We start from the raw sequence: 16373 nt of genomic DNA on the forward strand, positions 1-16373 counted from the left end.
TGCTTGTATGTGTCTGAATCCAGTTAAGGTCAAGGTTTAGGTTCTTTTCCATGGGACTCCCAGGCCCCATGCAAATCGGGGGATGTAGCTTGACATCTATTTTAAGGGCTCCTGAACTTACTGTGACTGCTAAGTTTCCCAAACTTGGATGATAGTTAGGAGGCCAGTGTCGCCTGAGCACACACAGGATCCCATAAGAATAGTAATGGCTCTAGCCCAGTCAGGACACACTATTATGTTATTAACATTTATAGCCAACATTTGAATAGCAGTTTCCATTACAAGGTGCTTTTCATATAACTTATCTTATTTAGCCCTGAGGCAGAGGTCAATATTTCATTCTTATTTTTCCCGTGAAGAGACTGAAGACTAGAAACATTGTGGTTGCATAGCTTAAAAAAGGGCAGGACTTTCTTTTGCTCCTATGTCACTCATTCCAAGCTACCTTCTTACCAGATGAAAAAAAAGGCCATAAATATTTACGGTATCAGCAGTTGATATTGTCATAATAGCAGGTCTTAATGTTAACTAGGTTTGGGGTGAAATTAATAGCATTGAAAACTGTTGGATAATTTCATTTAAATTTAGGCTTCCTTGTACTCTGTAGTTTTGTGTGAACTGCAGCCAGTTTTGTAAAAACAAAACCAAAAAACTTTATATTGTTTTTTTTTCTCAGAGCCATAATGGACACAGCTAGCCATAGTCTTGTCCTTCTGCAGCAGCTGAACATGCAACGAGAATTTGGTTTTCTGTGTGATTGTACAGTTGCTATTGGAGATGTTTACTTCAAGGCCCACAGAGCAGTGCTTGCTGCTTTCTCGAACTATTTCAAGATGATATTTATTCATCAAACAAGGTAAGGATGTGCTTTTGTAAATCAGAAAAATTTTAATAGTGTGCTATATCTAAACCTTATAACATCATTTTGGGGATTTTTTGTTGTAAGGTCACCTTAAGAAGTAAAAAAAATTATAATATATATTTTTTACATACCAGTAATTAAATGCAGTGTGAAGCATCCTTGGTGGAAGATAAGAATAAAAATAATAATAGCTCAAATTTATTGAAGGCTTATCCCATACCCAAGCACGAAGTATTTACCTGATGTAAATTCTACTGTTATTCATACTATTTCAGAGAAAAGGAAACCGAGACAGTTGTTGAGTAACTTGCCCCTCCAGGATCACACAGCTATGTCGCTAGACTCAAATGTACATCTGTGCTCTTAAAGATTTAATGCTCTTAATTACTAAGTTGTTGATTTCTATTCCATTATACTTAACATAGCAAGATTTCAATGTCATAATTCTTTCCACCTTGTATTCCATATTACAGTTCAAAGGTCATTTGTTTTCTTTTTTTCAAAAGTTTTTTTGAATTTAGGTTACCCCAACCTGATAGGTATGTAGTGGGAGGGCTAGAAAGTGGTATTCAGGTTTTGAGCTCTTGGTAAAGAATAGCTTTAATCCATCCTAGATTGAAAGAGATAGAACACTTTTTGTTTCTTTAAAGGGCCTTATATTGAAATATTTAGGATTCCAGCCCCAATTATACCTTTTTATTTAATTGTTCATTCATTCAACTATTTATTGATTACTTACATGTCAGGCACTGTGCTAGACCTCCCTAACAGATAAGTTATACTGTCTGCCCTCAAGAAATTTATAGACTAGTAGAGAGGTAGTGCCTTTAAGGAAAATGATTGCAGTGTAATTGATCTCTCTGTGCCTCAGTTTCCTTTTCTGTAAAACACTAGAATAGTATACCTACTAAGATAAAATGGATTAATATTAAAATGCTTAGAACAGGAGCTTTGCACTGTTAGCTGCTGTTATTAATAATTAATGTGATAAGTCTGTAAAGGAAGTATTGTACAAGATAAAGTGGAATATCAGCAGCCCTATTTTGGGAAGGTTGGAAGAGGTTTTACAGAGACCCTGGATCTTGAAGGGTCAGGAGTTGTTTTTCGGATACTGTAGAGGAATGCAACAAGGTACATTGCACACAGGAAAAAATGCATGAAAACATGCAGACATGAACCAGGCTAGATCAGAATGATTGGAATGTATGGCACAAAGGGGAGAGAAGGTTAGAGTGGGGGACAGGTTGTGGGTAGCCTTTTCTGCCACACCAAAGAGTTTCCTCTCTGACCTACGTGTCAATGTAGAAACTATATTAGAAATACTACCTTCACATCAATCTTGTCTGATAGCTGTGAGCTGGTCCAGCTCTCAAAGTGCCTGATGTGTACCAGGCACCGGGCTAAACTAAATTCAGGAGAGTCAAATGTGGGCAGCCTGCTACGTGGTATCTGTTGAGCAACTGAAAATCTTCAGTTAACAGAGCTCTGTGCTGATATAAAAAACCCCTGTCATAGACCATGCAAGTGGGTGGGTCAGAGCTAAGAGTGAAGCCCAAGAAGGAATCCCAAAATATCAGGACTAAAGAAATGGATTGTCAGCCTACTGCCATCCCATGCTTTCTGATGCATTGACACACACTTCTGTTTCAGGGAAGGTAAGTTCATTGACTGATTCCATTGCTCCTTGACATCCAACACTTCCCTCAGGTTGTCTTTATCCTAATTTTTCAGGGTATTTCCTGATTTCTTGTTACACAGTTATTTTCATCTATTATCTGAATTCTAGACTCATGTAAAAATTGGGCTTGGGACTTAAATTAAAGCTTTTCAAAGTTATACCTGTATTCATTTGTGATCTAAAGAGTGGATATATTACTATAGTTTGGAATCCAAATTAGGTTAGCATAATTTAAATTCTAAACATTACCAATTTCAATATACCCTTTTAAAAATTTTAAATATTTTTATTGTGGTAAAATATATACAACATAAAATTTGCCATTTTAACCATTTTTAATTGTACAATTCAGTGGCATGTATTAGAGTCACAATGTTGTGCAACCATCACCACTATTTATTTCTAAAACTTTTCATCACCCCAAACAGAAACCATATCCATTCAGCAATAACTCCCCATACCCCACGCCAAAGCTCCTGGTAACCTCTAATCTACTTTCAGTCTCTAGAGATTTCTTATAAGTGGCATCATACAAAATTTGTCCTCTTTTGTCTGGCTTATTTCACTTAGCATAATGTTTTCTAGTTTCATTTATATTGTAGCATGTGTCAGAACTTCATTCTGTTTTATGACTGAATAATCTTCCATTGTATGTGTGTGCCACATTGTGTTTATCCATTCATCTGTTGATGGACACTTGGGTTGTTTCCACCTTTTGGCTACTGTGAATAATGCTGTACTGAACACTGGTATTTGCTTGAGTTCCTGTTTTTGGTTCTTTTGGTTATATACTCAGTAGACTGTTAAGTTCTTTAAGAGCAGAGTACCTATTTTATTCATCATTTTTTTACCCCCTGACCACTTAGGAGTCACTACATAAATGTTGAATTAATCAGAATATCTGTGTTTCCTAACTTTAGGCAGTAGATTAAATACATGAAGACTTGTTGTTGGACCATAAAACTGGTTTACAATGAATGTATAAGCTTTTGCTGCTGTTTGATCAAGGCGGATTGCTAAGTTTGAACTTCTTAGGAAAAAATTGCTTTCGCCTAAGACTGTATACTGTTAACTAAAAGGCCAACCGGTAGTTTCATTTTGTGTGGGTCTGTTTGTTTTTCTAACAGCGAATGCATAAAAATACAACCAAGTGACATCCAACCTGACATATTCAGCTATTTGTTACACATTATGTACACGGGGAAAGGGCCAAAACAGATTGTGGATCACAGTCGTTTGGAGGAAGGGATTCGATTTCTTCATGCTGACTACCTTTCTCACATTGCAACCGAAATGAATCAAGTGTTCTCACCAGAGCCTGTGCAGTCCTCAAATCTGTATGGCATTCAGATCTCAACGACCCAAAAAACAGCTGTTAAACAAGGGCTGGAGGTCAAAGAAGCTCCTTCCAACAACAATGGAAACAGAGCTGCCGTCCAGGGTGATCACCCCCAGTTGCAGCTTTCTCTTGCTATTGGGCTGGATGATGGCACTGCTGACCAGCAGAGGGCCCGTCCTGCCGCGCAGGCCTTAGAGGAACACCCGAAGCCTCCAGTGTCCATCAAGCAGGAGAGATGTGACCCAGAAGCTGTGATCTCCCAGAGCCACGCCTCACCCTCCTCAGAGGTAACAGGCCCCACTGTCACCGAAAGCAGTATCAAAATCCACTTATGCCATTACTGTGGAGAACGTTTCGATTCCCGTAGTAACCTAAGACAGCACCTCCATACCCATGTGTCTGGATCCCTCCCATTTGGTGTTCCTGCTTCCATTCTGGAAAGTAATGACCTTGGTGAAGTGCATCCACTTAATGAAAATAGTGAGGCTCTTGAATGCCGCAGGCTCAGCTCCTTCATTGTCAAGGAGAGTGAGCAGCAGCCTGACCACTCAAATCGGGGACCCACAGAGCCTTTGCAGATCAGTCAAGTGTCTTTGATCTCCAAAGACACAGAGCCAGTAGAATTAAACTGTAATTTTTCTTTTTCAAGGAAAAGAAAAATCAGCTGTACCATCTGTGGTCATAAATTTCTCCGCAAGAGCCAATTGCTGGAACACATGTATACACACAAAGGTAAATCTTACAGATATAACCGATGCCAAAGGTTTGGTAATGTGTTAGCCCAGAGATTTCAGCCATATTGTGACAACTGGTCTGATGCCCCCCTGAAAAGTTCTCGCTTGTTGCAAGAACACTTAGACTCATCTTGTGCCTTAGAGTCAGAGCTCACACAAGAAAATGTGGATACTATTGTAGTTGAGTAGCAGTTTCTCCTTCAGAATTTTTATATCAATTCTGAAAAAGAAAATTCACATGCATTTTTTAATTTGTAAATTATTTTACTCCTCAAGTTCTATGGACTTTTTTTCTTTACCATTTATTCATAGTTTTAATGTTGTATATTTTAGGTCTCCTTATCGTAAGATATATTAAATTATGGCTATTAAAATGTAACCTTCAATTAGGGCTGTGAACTTCTCATAAATTCACATTTGGAAATTAGAAATCAATATAGTAATATGGAACTTTAGAGTAAATAATTACTTGTATAATTTCTAAGTTTTACCGGGTTGTAGAATCAGTAAAATCAAATAAATATGCAGTAAATGAGATATTTTTTAAAGAATGTTCGACACTGTCACTTTTGGCTATTGTTTCACAAGAATAAGCCCCTATCAGGACTATTTAAAAATATTTTCTACCATATAGGAAGTTAATAGTTATTTTAATGCATAGCTATGTGAAAATGTATAAAAAATTGTTTTAAGGCGTAGATGTACCAAATCATGAGTAGTTTTAAAATTATATTTTACTTACTAGTTCTGCAACATCTTACATGGTTTTTATTTATTTTTTAACACTGAACATACCTCATTTTCAATAAAAAATATTTTAGTTAAAAAGAGAGAAAAGGAGAAGAGTCAGAAATAAAATAAAAAATCCTAAAGAGAGTAACAATAAGATATGTGCACATAGATGGGCATACAAAGACAGAGATTCAGATAGATCTGCACTAACAGTCCAGTGTTGTTATCTTAATTTAATGTGTTTTCTCAAAAACCTTAGAACAATTTGAGATTTTTTTTTTATGACTGGAGGTTAACATGAGTTTAAAAAGGGAAATGATAAAATACATATTATCTTTATACCCTCAGTGTCAGAGGATTTTCTAGGCTGCCTGAGTTGATGTTAATTTTTTAACAATCACTTGAAAAGGTAATTTTTCAATGACACAGTTTTCACTTTTTTCTGGCCCATAAAAGCAGCAGAGTAGTTAGAGTCAAAGTCTAGAAGTATATTTAAACTCTATGACAGGCTTTTTCTCTGTGAATAAACTTAACTCCCTTTTATAGTGCTGAAACTTACAAAGTTAAAACCCCGGGAAAATGAAAATTGATGTACTAAGTAAAGATGCTCCTGCTCTGTGTTGCTGGGAAACAGCTGATCAAACCTTACCACAAAGGACGGATCCAAACTGTTTCTGAAATATTTAAATATCAAATACTAGGTAGTCATGAATAACAAAAGAGAGAGGCTTCAAAACAGCCTCATCTTTTTTGCATGCTTCCCTGATAAATTCTAAGCCTCACAGACCTTTTAATAAATCTGAGGAATTTAGTGTGTGAGGCTTAGAATTTAATTGCATACAAAAATTCTTTGAGTTCTTTCGTGACTGCACCCTCTGAGGACATTTCCTGACAACTTCCTCAACAGCATCCGAGTTCAGTCAGGAGGGAGCTCAAAGAGTAATCCAGCTCATTCTGAGGACACAAAGGTTTTCTCTGGATAAACAGTGACTTTAGCTGAATTATGAAGTGATAAGTTTTCCTTGAGGGTTGAATGAAGAAAACCACTGGGCATTGTCTAAAGCAGTAGAGTTTCTGCCTTAGACAAGTGAGCAAAGCCTTCTGGGGTCAAGATTGATACGTGCTGAGAGAATAACCTAACTAGCTATGGATATAGGATCAATAGGAGTGGTTAAAATAAATGTGTTGCTCTTTGGGGTCAGAATGTCGTTTAATCTTAAATTATGTAAGCAATTACGCAAACATACTGCCTTCAAACATTTCATCTCATAGGATGAACACAAATATTAACCTTGATTTCATGTATTTTAGGCTATTTGGGGTGTATTCCTTAGTCGTTTTTAAGTAAAATTTTATTTTTCTCATTAAGGTAATTTTCTGATTTTTCTCTTCAATATTCTTTACTACTTGCTCAGTCATTAGTCCTTGACACAATAAGTATATAGCTAAGGGGTGGGATTAGGGATACACATGAGTTGTGGAGTAGGGTAGCAGCAGTTCAGGACAGGGCCTGGAGAAATGTAAGAATTTGCTTGTGGCTGATTGGCCATGATAGACAACATTGATTTAAAGCATAAATATATCTACATTTTTTGGGTGTTGAGAAAATAGTGGTCAACTGTATTTTTATTCCTATTCATATAGTTCTTTTTAATATTAGGAATTTAAAGCAAATGTTCTTTCCTTAGTCTTCATGATACTGTCTCTTTTAGGAAGTGGAAAAATGTTAACTCCATTTTATAGAAAATATATAAAAAGCTGGGTTCTGGAGAACCAGTGAATTGTGGTGTGGGGACTGACCCATTTTTTTTTTTTCATTCGGCAAGCATATTTCAAAAATAGCTGTAATATGACTAACACTGTGCCCTGAGTGTATTTTTTGTTTTAAAAATATTTTTTCTTTATCTTTTCTTTTTTTTTATTGGGGAACAGTGTGTTTTTTTCCAGGACCCATCAGCTCCAAGTTAAGTAGTTGTTTCAATCTAGTTGTGGAGGGCACATCTCAGCAGCCCATGTGGGGATCAAACGGGCAACCTTGGTGTTATGAGCACTGCACTCTAACCAACTGAGCTAACCGGCCCCCTCGAGTATATTTTTTTAAGATATGATTTGTCACTAAGAAAATCTACTTTGTAGATAAAAAAAAAAATATTCCAGCTAAACCCTTTAGTTTTGACTACATCATCTGCAAAATGGAGCTAATAATTTTAGCCATATAGTATGGGTTGCATAATGATTACCAAGCTCAAAAAACTGGAAATGCTATATGCACCTTAATCAATGTATCAGGCAAATACTAAACAGACATTTTCCCCTTGGATAAGCTTGGGATCTTCCCTTCTTTCAGATACTGTATATAGTTGTTTTCTGGAGAAAAACAGACTGTTTTAGTATTTGTCCTTATTAGCATATTGTCAGAACTCAGTATATGGTAAGTATAGTCTGCCTCATGAGAAAATTTCTTAATTTGTATCTCTTGAGGTTATTATTTCTTGCTTTGATTTCCCACATGTAACGTGGATGTAAGCAGTTCCTACCTCACAGGGGTGTTGTGAGGATGTGTATTTAAATTGTTAAGTGCTTAGTATTATTGATAAAAATGAACCATGTAAAGAAAGCTACATTAATTCTATAGCAAAACCTATTAACTTCAGTATTTCAACCTGTAGTTCTAGAATGTCTTAGAAACAGTCATATACTTTAATATTCAATAATTCATTGACAAAATTCTTATTTTTATTTTTTACAAATACTCTAGAAATAGCAGTGTTGCCAGAATTTCTATTCTACCATAGTTTAATCAAGGAGGATATTAGTTCTTTTGCATTTTCGGGAATAAAACCTTGCCAGTTTCAGCTTTACTGAAAGTTCCCACAAACATATTGTTTACACCTAGGAAAAGGAACAAAAGCAATGGAGGAAATAACATTTTCATTTCTTCAATGTAGGTCATCTAAAAAGTAGATGGGGGGGGGCCAGCTGAGTGGAGCGTTCGTTAAGAGTTGGCTTGGGACACCAGCTCTGAGCAGCAGGGCCTTGGTTCGGATCCCACATGAGGGCCTTGACAGCTGTAGTGGGGCTGGCCGGCAGCTGGTGTGAGCTGCCGTGAGCCTCCGTGAGCGGCCATCCAATGGCCGGTGAGCAACTGCCTTACCCAGAAAGAGCGCAGTGATTATACCAACATGGGCCAGTGAAGCGGGGTCCTCCACAACTAGACTGAAGAACAAAAGGACAGCAGCTTGTCTGTTCCCCTTCCCTGATTCCCCAGTGCTGTTCCCCTCCCCAATTCCCCAATAAAGTCTTAAAAAAAAAAAAAAAGTAGATGGGGACAAGAAATGAAGTGGGGATAATAACATAGTAATTCGTATGTTCTTTTAAAATAGTATTGGAAAGGCTTCACTTAAAACTGAAGGAAATACATATTAGTCGTGGAAAAAGATAGCCTGAAAGTGTATAATTCCATTAATATTTATTTGCACAGCCGTATTCTTGATGTTGTAATTCAGATCCTTGATAAATATCAATTTTCTTATTGAGGTAAAAATAGGTCACATGAAGAGTTTTCATAATGTAACTTGTGTCTTTGTATGTTTTAAACTAAATGTAGCTGTATGGTATTTTATAATTCATTTTTAAATTCCTAAGAGTGAAATCTGTAAATGATTATTCTCTGCTATATTTCTGTGTTTGTATGCTTGGACTTTTTGAAAACTGGTAAGATTACACAATCCCAAGCCTGGATGTCTTAAATACAGGAATCACAAAGTGTGATTTTTGTCTTCAAGCCCTGAAGAATCCACTGTGTTTCAGTATGTATCTGTGCCACACTTGATTAGTTAGTAGATATTGCTCCAGTGCAACTGACATTAAATGTCATCAACTCTCCTATTTTGTGCTAAAGTCAGATTAGATCAATTATCAACTTAAAATACTTTCAAAGAAACTTGGATTTCAAAAATTTGTCCAATAAAAAAGGCCCACTGAAGAAGTCTTCGAAGTAGAAGTAACATAGCAAAACACAGGAGACTGAAATCAATGACACATTGTATGGTTCAACTCTTCCACCTAATGTAATGTGAGTTTGCTTCAGAAACCTTCTTTTAGAAAGTTTTGTATGGAATGAAAACAATGGATTTCGTGTATTTTATCATGACAAATAAATTAATATGACTTGATCATAAACATAATTTTATATTAGCTCAGCTTATAGAATGTGTTCTTATTTTACAGCAGTGTCTTCCAAATGTCTTCCTAGTGTTGAGGTAAGTAATCTGTGTGCCAGGTAACATTTTGGATGTGTGATGCAAAAATGTATCTGTGAGCCCAATTCTTATCAACCATAATCCAACTACCATCTCTGGAAAGAAAGGTAATATCTAGTCATTTCCCAGAAGTTTCTTGCTTTGCTCTTTCTTTCTTCCCTATTTACTCTCTACTGTATCTCCTCCAATAACATAATCTACAGCAGCGGTTCTCAACCAGGATGTATTAGGGTTCTCAGAGAAATGTCCCAACAGGATGCGAATGAGTGAGTGTGTGTGTGTGTATCCTGTAGCCCAGTTAAGTTGACGGAGGGAGGGAGGGAGGGAGGGAAGGGAGGGAGGGAGAGAGAGAGAGAGAGAGAGAGAGGACTATAAGGAAATGGCTCATGCAAATGTGGAGGCTGAGCAGTCCCAAAGTCCCAAGTTCTACATTTGGCAAACTGGAGACCCAGGAAAGCCAATGGTGTGGTTCCAGTCCAAAAACCAGCAGTCCCACAAAGTCAGGAAAAGACCAATGTCCCAGCTTAATAGTCAAGCAGAAGATCCCCTCACTCTTTGAAAGGTCAGCCTTTTTGTTCTATTCAGGCTTTCAAATGACTGGATTAGGGTAATTTACATTAGAGACGGCAGTCTGCTTTACTCAGTCCACTGATTCAAATGATAATCTCATCCAAAACACCATCACAAACACACCCAGAATGATGTTTAGCCAAATATCTGGGTACCCTGTGGCCCAGTCAAGTTGACACATAATGTTAACCATCACACAGGGTGGTGCCCCCACCATAGGGACATTTGGCAGCGTGGAGATGTTTTTGGTTGTCAAACTGGGTGGGGGTGGGGGTGGGGGGAAGGTTGCTACTGTCATCTAGTGTGCAGAGGCCTGGTTTGCTGCGGGTAGCCCCCCCCAAGCCAAGAATTGTCCAGTTTAAAATGTCAGTGGTGCTGAGGCTGACTAATCCTGGTCTGAAAGCTTCAAATAAGTTTTGTGATGATTGTCAAGAGAAATCAAAATTTCCCGGTCATCTTTGAAGTTGACACTGTTCTTAGGGAGTATGTGTTAGTTTAGAATGAAATTCTATGTGTATTATCTGTTATTCCAGCTTTTTAAAGACAAAAAAATGTGATTATTAAAAATCAGAGATGTATTAAGCAGCAAGACAGTTTTAGATCTATTTGTGTAATGTTTGAATTAAACAGTTATGTCTGTGAAATTGTGATTATAATTTGTGTAAATTTTTAATCTGGCTAAGAGGTGGCACCAATATACCTTTTAAGAAGATTTTACATTATGTTCAAATTTGGCATCACTATTTGTTTAATGCACTATTTAGTACCTAGCTAATCTTGGATCTTGCTTTACCTTACAGAGTCATGACCCATGAGGATTTTCCTAGAATTCCATAATATACTAGGTACCACAATATCTTAACATCCCTCCTTGATCAAATTGCTTCCAGTATACAATATATACTGTAGTAGCAGATAACTTTTAAAAATATCACATTTGTTGTGATTGTTATATTGAGTATTTCTGAAGATTCTTGTAAGCCTTGGAATTTTAGTCCCAATCGTACCAATCGTATTTGCTTTTCTAATCAGGCATCAATTTTTGGTGTTCTTCCGGGTTGAGAGGTAAATCCAGGAATATTTGAATAAATACTCCCTTGTTCCTTGTCTCTCATTTCTTTTCTTCACATACACAACCTGTGACATTGGCCTGTGTATTATTTTCTGGAACTTACTTCCTTTTTCAACTGTGGTTCAACTGCTGACTTTCTAAGCTGGTGTTGTTTTTTTCTTCCCTCACTTCCTCACAACCACTTCCAATCTCCGAGTAAGCTGAGGCCTTCTTTAGTAGATTTCTTCTGCCTTCCACTGTTCTTGCCTTCCAATACTGAGTGAATATAGTCTGCCCCCCCTCATCACTTCTGATTGCAATATTATTATAAATATTATCCCAGGACTTTTACCTAATCACCAAATGCTTCTCTTAAATTTAGCTTCCAGCTGATTAGTCAATTTGGAGATTGAACCCACTGACTCATAAATTCTCTTTCAATGTTTATACAGTGCTAAAACTTTATTGTAACAACTTGGTTATATTGTATCAAAATAATGGAAATAAAGTATCTTCCCTTAAACTATTAGTAAATGATGGTGTCCTTTCATGTCCGAAATCTGAAGGAATAGCAGTGCTCTGGGAGGGGTTCACTACACAAATGAACTAGTTCTCCTGGGACCTGCGGAGAGGCTTAGGCAGGAAGGAAGTCTGAGGAGGCCCTCACCATCTGTAGTTGTCACCCCTTCTCTGGTATGTTATTACTGAATTTCAAGAAGATCCATGTTAGGTTTGTACAGACCAAACAAACCTTTGAGAAGTGAGATCTTGTGAAATTAGCTCTGCCACATTGTTCTGTAGTGGAAGCCATACAGCACTTAGTCCAAGCCATATGTAGTTGATAAGTATCTAATTAAAAAAAATTTTTTGGTAACTGGTGTTTTGTAGTAAGTGCCTTATAGGGAGGAAAATCAAAAGAACCTGTGATGGTTCTTTAGCAAAAGGATATAATATTTGCAAAGGTAAGGACAAGGTGTTAAAATGCAGACCAAAGATTCCAGTGGAGTGAGTCTCAAAAGTCCTTTTACTAGACCAGTTCTCATTTTTCTGTCACATTATGTGCAGTCTGAGGCTATGAGCTCATTGGTTCCTGTTCTTATCACAATATTTTAAAGTGTGGGGGGAAAGGCATATAAATGGAAGACTCCTTTATTTTAAATACCTTTTTCACTGTTAACACCACAGCTTTTGCAAATCTCAAAATTGGTGGCTATGTTCAGAGCCACCACATATGGCCAAGCCGATTATGCACAGCAACCGCCAGGGGGCACCACTACCAAATGAATACTTCTGTAGTTGGGCCGTGCAGAAATGGCACAGCTGTGCATAACAACCCTACTTTTCCTTCTCCTGGTTTAAATGTTGGGTATAAGAAGCCCTTATTTTTAACATCTGCAGCAAGTAGCAGTTTTCACTGATGCAGCCAGAAAATTACATTAAACAAAAATACACAAGTGTGGGGTGACCGGTTAGCTCATTGGTTAGAGCATGGTGCTGATAACACCAAGGTTGCCAGTTTGATCCTGGCATGGGCCACTGTGAGCTGTGCCCTCTCTAAGAGTCAACTATGGCATTGTAGCATGAAAGTAATGTGTAACCAGTGATCATGGCTATTTCCCAAAAAAGTAAAAAAACACAATATTAAAACAAAATACGCAAGTGTATAACGAACAATGAAATCAGAATAAAAATTAACTCCCTTGGTGATACAACTGTGTGTCAAAATTTGTAGAACTGTGCATTGAAAAATGTGGATTCTGTATGTATGTAAATTATATCTTAATGAAAAAAAAGTTAAGACCACCCAGATAAATATGAAAAAGTCTTAGAGCTTAATAAACCATAATGATTATCATTCACTATTCAACTTTCCACAGGTCAGAGAAAAACACATTAGCCAGACATTAAAGGGTGTAGAGGAAATCCATAAAACTAAAAAGATAATTCTAAGCAAATTCACTCTGACATCAGCAAAACTACTAATAAAGCTGTTTGTGGTACATCTAATAAAAGATAAGAAAGTCAAGTTGACTTTTTTCACCTGAATTGAACAGTGACCAGTTGTTTTGGCATCCTGTTTGCCACATCACAGCCTCACAGAGTAGAGACCCAGTTGTAGCCACACTGACCTGACCTTCCTGTGACCTAAAGGTACAGATGTCAAAGTGGGGATTTGGGAATAAAAGGTTCAAGTCCAAGTGCACAAATAACTGCATCTGCTTTTGTGTCACCTGTGCTCCCCATCTCCCAGGAGTGCAGAAGTGGCAGGCCTGGGTTTATGGCCGCAAGTATAGCTGTGAAAAAGTGAATGAGAGGTTTAATCCCTGCCCCATAATTGCACTGTCATAAAGATCAAGAGAGGACCGAAAGTCATGAGTTTAGCCATAAAATGAGTTGTGCAGAGGGAGACACGTCTTGTCTTGCAAATGTGCAGAAACTGCTGGACATCAATACCACTGCTGGGGATAGGTTGGAATTTGTATACAGAGACAGTTTTCAGTTTGGGAGTTTTCCAGGCTGGGGGCCACTGCACCATCCTCCCCTCACCTAGGTTTTCCTTCATCATTCATGGTGCCCATGCCCAGCTTTGGCTCAGGATTTTCTGTGGATGTGCAGTGTGCTCATGTACAAACATACGTATACTCATTCTCCTAAGCTTGGGAACTTAACACCTGGTGATCTCAAGCTTTCAGCGGGGAAAAGAAAAGCGAGTACTCACAAACAAAGGGGCTGAGGGGCTGGGGACTCCAGACTTCAGCATTAAAGGTAGATCTAAAAAGAAATTAGCAGAATTGCCTGTGAGGACACGTTTTACAAAAGGTACTGTATCTTTCTTTTATAATAGAAAGATGTGATTTAATACAACTTTTTCAGTTCTGCAAAATGAGAAATATTAGGGCCGGCTGAGTGGCGCGTTGGTTAAGAGCTGGCTTGGGACGCCAGAGGGCCCCGGTTTGGATCCCACATATGAGGGCCAGTGACACTGCCCTCCACAGCTAAGATGCTGAACAACAGCTCAACCTGGAGCTGGGCTGCCATGAGTCGCCGGTGACGGTGTAGGCTGCAGCCCCTGTGGCAGTGGGTTGCCATGGGCTACCGTGTGTAGCCAGCAGCCAACGTGAGTGGCCAGCAGCCAGTGTGAGCGGCCAGCAGCCACAGTGAGCGGCCGTCCAGAAGCCGGCGACTGATCTGCCTCGCTTGGGAAAAGCGCAATGATGGTGCCAACTTGGGTCGGTGAAGCAACGTCCTCCACAACTAGACTGAAGAACAAAAAGGACAGCAACTTGTCTGTTCCCCTTCCCCCAATTCCCCAATAAAAATCTTAAAAAAAGAGAGAAATATTAAATACCCTATGTGCAGAGTTTGTACATGAATAAGACATTTTGCTTTGGAACAAGGTTTAATTTTACGACTTTTAAGGCACTATCAAGTTTAATTGGTTTCGAGATTGGAAAGTACACACTTTCAAAGAGCCCAGTTATTAATTCTTGGACTGTGCTTAAGAAAAAACAGGGTTGTCACCGTGGGAATAAAATCAGGGTCTTTGTAAAAAGAACTTCTGAAACATCCAGCTTTAGCAGGCACCATCTGAATAATTTGAGCATTTTCATGTCAAGATTGCTTACTTGGAAAACCATAAAGATTATTAACAATTCAGTTTAATATAATGCAGAAAAGACAAACTAATGAGTATAGCAAGAGATGATGAAAACAAGCACACTTCAGTTAAATTTATAGAAGGCATCCAAGCCAGAATTGCCCTATACATGGACTTAGTTCAGTGAAATTGAATTCAAGGTCGAGGTGTCTGTTTTCTCTCTGCTGGAGGTGGGTTCTGTTAGGCGTGTCCTTATAGCGTCTGTCTCACACCCAGTAGGATAGACCTTTTGGTAGTGCTAACCCAGTAGTTTCATCAGCGTGATCTTTGGAGTTTTAGGACATGAAAGTAATATATCACGTTTCTCTTAAAAGATTTGGGTAAATAAACATGAGCCAATATAACATTTATTCTGTATTAATAGTACATGTATCAAGTCAGGTTAAAACCTTTTTTCTACAGAGTATTATTTTTTTAATAGCATCTGATCCACAGTAATATAGTACTAATCTTAATGAGAAATATGAAATGGAATTTTTACTTTCATAATAGCTCGTTCACTTAACACTTTACAGACAAAGAACTATAAATATGTAACATTATACAGGCTTTTTTTTTCCTGCACCTGTTCACAAACCAGAATGAATACACTGTTGAACTATTTAGAAACAGAATGCTTTCAAAGTAGCCCTGTATTTATATGACCACCTCCCCACACCAGATAAAATTAATCATTTTCTCTTTATTCTCAGCTCTGTGGCCCTCATGATACTATGTTTCCTGTAGCTCTTTGCCTTAACCTCTGTCCCAGGCCTGTTGCTGCTGCTCCCTAGGTTGAGCTCTTGGAGGGTAGGGAGCCTGTTCCCTTTATCAGTGTTTGGCATGCGTTATACCCAACACGCGTTGAATCAAATTGAACTTAATCAGGACATCTCAATTTTATGTAGTGTCCTGATAAATTTTTTATTAGCTAATTACATAAGGATCATTATAAAAATTTAAAAAATGCACCATCAAATGTACTATATATTGAAATTTTGAATTCTGTAAAATAAGAAACTTCATGTTCCACAATAAAACATAGGAATTTGAATTGAAATAACTCTAAACCTTAAATGAGGATTTTTTTTTTTTTTGTAAATTCAGAAATGACAGGCAGAGGGCTGGCCAAGTGGCGTGTTGGTTAAGAGCCAGAGGGCCCCGGTTCAGATCCCACATATGAGGGCTAGTGACACTGTCCTCTGCAGCTAAGATGCTGAACAACAGCTCAACCTGGAGTTGGGCTGCCGTGGGTTGCTGGCGATGGCGTAGGCTGCAGCCCCTGTGGCAGTGGGTTGCCATGGGCTACCGTGTGTAGCCAGCAGCCAACGTGAGCGGCCAGCAGCAGCCGCGAGTGGCCGTCCAGAAGCTGGCGACTGATCTGCCTCGCCCAGGAAGAGCATAATGATGGTGCCAACTTGGGCCAGTGAAGCAATGTCCTCCACAATTGGACTGAAGAACAGAGGGACAGCAACTTGTCTGTTCCCCTTCCCCGATTCCCCAACGCT

The 16373-nt window shown here is 38.3% G+C and overlaps 1 protein-coding gene across 10 annotated transcripts in view; it reads left to right on the forward strand.

The window, feature by feature from the left end:
• Nucleotides 1–11762, forward strand: part of ZBTB25 (zinc finger and BTB domain containing 25) — a 32223-nt gene extending 20461 nt beyond the window's left edge. For 7 of the 10 annotated variants that reach the window (XM_019641292.1, XM_019641296.1, XM_019641299.1 and 4 more), the window contains 2 exons: nucleotides 677–856; nucleotides 3668–5401. In XM_019641292.1, coding sequence (XP_019496837.1) covers nucleotides 677–856; nucleotides 3668–4802 — 1315 coding nt within the window. In that variant the 3' untranslated portion in view covers nucleotides 4803–5401. Of the gene's footprint in view, nucleotides 1–676; nucleotides 857–3667; nucleotides 5402–9575; nucleotides 9920–10977 lie in introns of those variants that run through there. The other 3 variants (XR_002123872.1, XM_019641300.1, XM_019641294.1) reach the window with 3 other exon arrangements.
• Nucleotides 11763–16373: the final 4611 nt, after the last annotated feature.

Source organism: Hipposideros armiger, unplaced genomic scaffold (assembly GCF_001890085.2).
Source record: "Hipposideros armiger isolate ML-2016 unplaced genomic scaffold, ASM189008v1 scaffold_59, whole genome shotgun sequence".
NCBI lineage: Eukaryota > Metazoa > Chordata > Mammalia > Chiroptera > Hipposideridae > Hipposideros > Hipposideros armiger.